We start from the raw sequence: 5,072 nt of genomic DNA on the forward strand, positions 1-5,072 counted from the left end.
ATTTCCACCTCTCCTGGACCTGATTGCTTAGACTTGACTGGCATTCAACTCAGAGACAAATATTCCCACCTCTGTTTTCTGAGTGTTGTGGTTAAAGGCACAATACTTCAATACACCCAGTTTGTCCATCTATTCTTCCTTTCTGTAGTCAGTAGTTTTTTTGTACAATATTCTCATGCACACAATGTACTGTTGATCTTTTCTGTTTTTCTCTCCCTATGAATAGATATTTCTCTTATAAGGTGGTACAAAGGGTACAGAAATAAAAGAATTGACTCTCCTTTTAAATTTCATTGTAAAGTGAGTGTCCTTATCATGGAATAAGAGTAGATAACACCAGAATCATACAACTATACTTTCAAAGAAGTATGCATTCCAATGTTGCCACTGTCATGCTTACATTGTACACACGTGTGGTATATTTTTGAAGGCAGTAACCTATGATGATGTGCATATCAACTTCAGTAAGGAAGAGTGGGATTTGCTGGATGCTTCCCAGAAGAATCTCTACAAAGATGTGATGCTCGAGACCTACAGGAACCTCACTACTATCGGTAAAAATAAATTTCTTTCATGTTTCAAAATATGTAGACAACTCTTCCTTGGTTTATGTTGTTGTTCTGTAATTTGATTTAGAAAGAAGGAGAATGAGGTGAACAACACAGTCATAGTTCTTAGGATAATAAGCTAATTATTTCACAATGTTAAATAATATAACATACATATTCTGGTACTATATTTTAGGATACATTTGGGAAGACCATAACACTGAAAAACATCGTCAATGGTGTAGAAGGCATGTAAGGTAATTTTCTTATGCAAGTTTATAACAATGTGCCTCTGATGAGTTTGTAATGTGTTATGACACTTTTAAACAAAACAACAGTGTAAATAAGCACAGCTTTAAATGAATTGATGGTTAATAAATTCTCACAAATCCATATAGCTCAATTTCCTGTATATGAATTGCATTTGCAAGACATTCATTTAAGAAAAATTCTGGGAAGCAATGACTAAACAGATTTTAGCATTAATCATGAGAGCTAGATTATACATCTGCCAGTCCATTTGTTTCTTGTTACTCATGACAGAAAATGTATACACATTTCAGTGATGATGAATATAGCTGCAAACCTTTCTACTAAATCAATAGCCCATGGTAAGTAAGTCTTGTATTACTCATATAGTTTTTGTGACCATGTTAAGTTTAATGAAAGCAGCTGTTGGAGTCAAGGATCAAGGGGCAGGTGTTGTGGAGAAACCTTAATACCTATACCACAAGCCTCTGAGGAACAGAAAGTCAAACCGTGAGGATTCAATGTGGAAATCTTTTATTGACTATTCTTCCTTTCCTATATATATCATATGTTACTTTTGACACAAGAGTATGAGCATAGGGATATGCAAAGATTTAGCATTCCTCTCCTTAAGAACAATTAAGAAGATAAAATGTAGTTCCTATGTAGAGTATACTTGTTGAATTTGATACAAGAATACAACGTTAATTCATTTTCTACCATCATTGTTAATACTTAAACATACATTATGAAAAAACCACGATGAGTTCTAGGTCTGTGCAAATACTTTTAGGTGTCTTAGTTCACTTAGCAAATGTATAATGATTCATGATATAGTAAAATTTATAAATGTAGTAAAGTTGGTAAAGCACTCAGTGTATGCAGTTGTCTTCAAAAATGTAAAAAATTTAATAGAAAAATATAGGTATAGACGAAAAGGTAAACCATGGCACAAAGGAAATTATCACAAATATTTTTTGAGATGCAAAATGACCCCTAATGGGTGATTTAAAACAAAGATATAGAACCATAATGTTTGATTCCTTTTTACAATTGGAAAAAATATGAAGTTAATTCCTATAGATATGAGGTTTCACAGTCCATTGAATGTGGTGAAACTTTTACATGCGTAAATTATCCTTGCAGGATTGAAAGAAATCAAACTGGAGCGGCGTTTTCCGTATATTCTCACTGTGCTAAAGCCTTGTGTTATAACACTCATCTTCTAAGGAATGAAAAAACACGTACCGGAGAAAAATGCTCGAAAATTAAGCAATGTGATAAAACCTTTCTTCATCACAATCATCTTCAAAGGCATAAAAGAACACATACTGGAGAGAAACCCTATGAATATAATCAGTGTGGTAAAGACTTTACTCAATACAGTGTTCTTCAAACTCATAAAGGAACACATACTGGAGAGAAACCCTATGAATGTAATCAGTGTGCTAAGGCCTTTGCTGAGAATAGTGCTCTTCAAAAACATAAAGGAACACATACTGGAGAGAAACCCTATGAATGTAATCAGTGTGGTAATGCCTTTGCACATCATAGTCATCTGCAATTGCATAAGAGAAAACATACTGGAGAGAAACCCCATGAATGTAATCAGTGTGGTAAGGCCTTCGCACAGCGTAGTCATCTTCAAGTGCATAAAAGAACACATACTGGAGAGAAACCCTATGAATGTAATCAGTGTTCTAAGGTCTTTGCTGACAACAGTGCTTTTCAAAAACATAAAAGAACACATACTGGAGAGAAACCCTATGAATGTAATCAGTGTGGTAAGGCCTTTGCACAGCGTAGTCATCTTCAAGTGCATAAAAGAACACATACTGGAGAGAAACCCTATGAATGTAATCAGTGTTCTAAGGCCTTTGCTGACAACAGTGCTTTTCAAAAACATAAAAGAACACATACTGGAGAGAAACCCTATGAATGTAATCAGTGTGCTAAGGTCTTTGCTGACAACAGTGCTTTTCAAAAACATAAAAGAACACATACTGGACAGAAACCCCATGAATGTAATCAGTGCGGTAAGGCATTTACACGTCATAGTTCCCTTCAATTGCATAAAAGAACACATACTGGAGAGAAACCCTATGAATGTAATCAGTGTGGCAAGGCCTTTGCACAGCATAGTCATCTTCAATTGCATAAAAGAACACATACTGGAGAGAAACCCTATGAATGTAATCAGTGTGGTAAGGCCTTTGCACGTCATAGTTCCCTTCAATTGCATAAAAGAACACATACTGGAGAGAAACCCTATGAATGTAATCAGTGTGGTAAGGCCTTTGCACGTCATAGTTCCCTTCAATTGCATAAAAGAACACATACTGGAGAGAAACCCTATGAATGTAATCAGTGTGGCAAGGCCTTTGCACAGCATAGTCATCTTCAATTGCATAAGAGAACACATACTGGAGAGAAACCCTATGAATGTAATCAGTGTGGTAAGGCCTTTGCAAGTCATAGTCATCTTCAAGTGCATAAAAGAACACATACTGGAGAGAAACCCTATGAATGTAATCAGTGTGGTAAAGACTTTGCATATCATACTCATCTTCAATTGCATAAAAGAACACATACTGGAGAGAAACCCCATGAATGTAATCAGTGTGGTAAGGCCTTTGCACAACGTAGTCATCTTCAAGTACATAAAAGAACACATACTGGAGAGAAACCCTATGAATGTAATCAGTGTTCTAAGGCCTTTGCTGTCAACAGTGCTTTTCAAAGACATAAAAGAACACATGCTGGAGAGAAACCCTATGAATGTAATCAGTGTGCTAAAGCCTTTGCTGACAACAGTGCTTTTCAAAGACATAAAAGAAGACATACTGGAGAGAAACCCTATGAATGTAATCAGTGTGGTAAGGCATTTACACGTCATAGTTCCCTTCAATTGCATAAAAGAACACATACTGGAGAGAAACCCTATGAATGTAATCAGTGTGCTAAGGCCTTTGCACAGCATAGTCATCTTCAATTGCATAAGAGAACACATACTGGAGAGAAACCCTATGAATGTAATCAGTGTGGTAAGGCCTTTGCACGTCATAGTTCTCTTACATTGCATAAAAGAACACATACTGGAGAGAAACCCTATGAATGTAATCAGTGTGGTAAGGCATTTACCTAACTTCGTGGTCTTCAAATACATAAAACAATACACACTGAAGAGAAACCCTATGAATGCAGTCAGTGTGGCAAGGCCTTTGCACATCATAGTCAACTTCAAAGGCATAAAAGATCACATACTGGATAGAAACCCTATGAATCCAATCAGTGTGTTAAGACCATTGAATATGAAAACAGTGTTCACATTCATAAAAGAATGCATGCTAGAAAGAAACCTTAGGAGTGAAATCAGTGTGGTAAGGCCTTTACAGAACAGAACTCCTGTACTCTTGAACGGCATAATATAGCACCTACTGTAAAGATATTAATGAATTGAATTTGTGGTAGGTGGATGAAGGTCATTGGTTAATCAAGAAACTGCCTTGCCCATTTGATAGGCCAGCACTTAGGTGGCTGAAGTAGACAGAACAGAATGCCGGGAGGGAGAGGGAAGTGAAGCCGACGTCATTTCCTCTCCTGTCCAGAGAAAATGCGATGCAGCCTGCCACCAGGGCAGACATGCTGAATCTTTCCCGGTAAGCGCACCTCTTGCTGCTACACAGATTAGAAATGGGCTAAATTAATACGTGAGAATTAGCCTAGAAGAGGCTAGATATAATGGGCCACGCAGTGTTTTCATTTATACAATTTGTGTGTTGTTATTTTTGGGCATAAGCTAGCTAGGCACCCGGAAGCTGGGTTTCAGGAAGCGGCCCGAAGTTCCTTCAACAGAATGGTGCCGATGTCGACAACTGCTTCCACAAAAAGCGTGGGAAAGAATAGAGTAAAGCATGTTTTCTTGGTAGCAGCAATTTCTCATTCTGCTCTGCTTGCTAGAGGCAAGCAAGCACTCTCATCTAAGAGAGGCTTCCTGACTGAGCTTTAGCTGCAAAACCCTGCATCTCTTAAGAGATCCTGCCAAGAAACACTTAAATGGTGTTGATAAAAGCCAACTGAATGCTTGTTTGTTTTCAGCAGTAGCAGGAATAAAGTGCCATTTTAAAATGCCCTGTTCTGAGCTGTCCTGCCAGGGCAGACTCTGACTCTTAAAGCAGGCAGTTGACTGAGTGTGGTCTGGGAGCAGAATGGTCCAGCTTGCTTGCTGGCAGGGACCTTGAAACGCCTTAGACTTGTGGCAATAAACATGGCTAA

At 37.7% G+C, this 5,072-nt stretch overlaps 1 protein-coding gene across 4 annotated transcripts; it reads left to right on the plus strand.

Moving 5' to 3' along the window:
* Window positions 1-520: 520 nt before the first annotated feature.
* On the plus strand, window positions 521-4,068 carry LOC142839960 (uncharacterized). Of its 4 annotated transcripts, none has more exons than XM_075956402.1 (4): window positions 521-554; window positions 745-805; window positions 2,028-3,930; window positions 4,015-4,068. In XM_075956402.1, exons 1-4 carry the CDS (start codon window positions 521-523, stop codon window positions 4,066-4,068), a joined length of 2,052 nt encoding a protein of 683 aa, XP_075812517.1. The 4 variants fall into 4 exon arrangements, with proteins under 4 accessions (XP_075812517.1, XP_075812520.1, XP_075812519.1 ...); XM_075956405.1 differs by lacking the exon at window positions 4,015-4,068 and having other exon boundaries at window positions 2,028-2,586; window positions 2,839-3,942; XM_075956404.1 differs by lacking the exon at window positions 4,015-4,068 and having other exon boundaries at window positions 2,112-2,161; window positions 2,303-3,942.
* Window positions 4,069-5,072: the final 1,004 nt, after the last annotated feature.

This window comes from Microtus pennsylvanicus, chromosome 22, assembly GCF_037038515.1.
Source record: "Microtus pennsylvanicus isolate mMicPen1 chromosome 22, mMicPen1.hap1, whole genome shotgun sequence".
NCBI classification, from domain to species: Eukaryota; Metazoa; Chordata; class Mammalia; order Rodentia; family Cricetidae; genus Microtus; species Microtus pennsylvanicus.

Bases quoted from the DNA above. Each gene is read 5' to 3' on its own strand.
- LOC142839960 (XM_075956402.1), top strand. From the start codon at position 521: ATGCTCGAGACCTACAGGAACCTCACTACTATCG. The intron at 806-2,027 runs GTAATTTTCTTA...TCATCTTCTAAG, and splicing joins TGGTGTAGAAGGCATGTAAG to GAATGAAAAAACACGTACCG. The intron at 3,931-4,014 runs GCATTTACCTAA...CAGTGTGGCAAG, and splicing joins AATGTAATCAGTGTGGTAAG to GCCTTTGCACATCATAGTCA.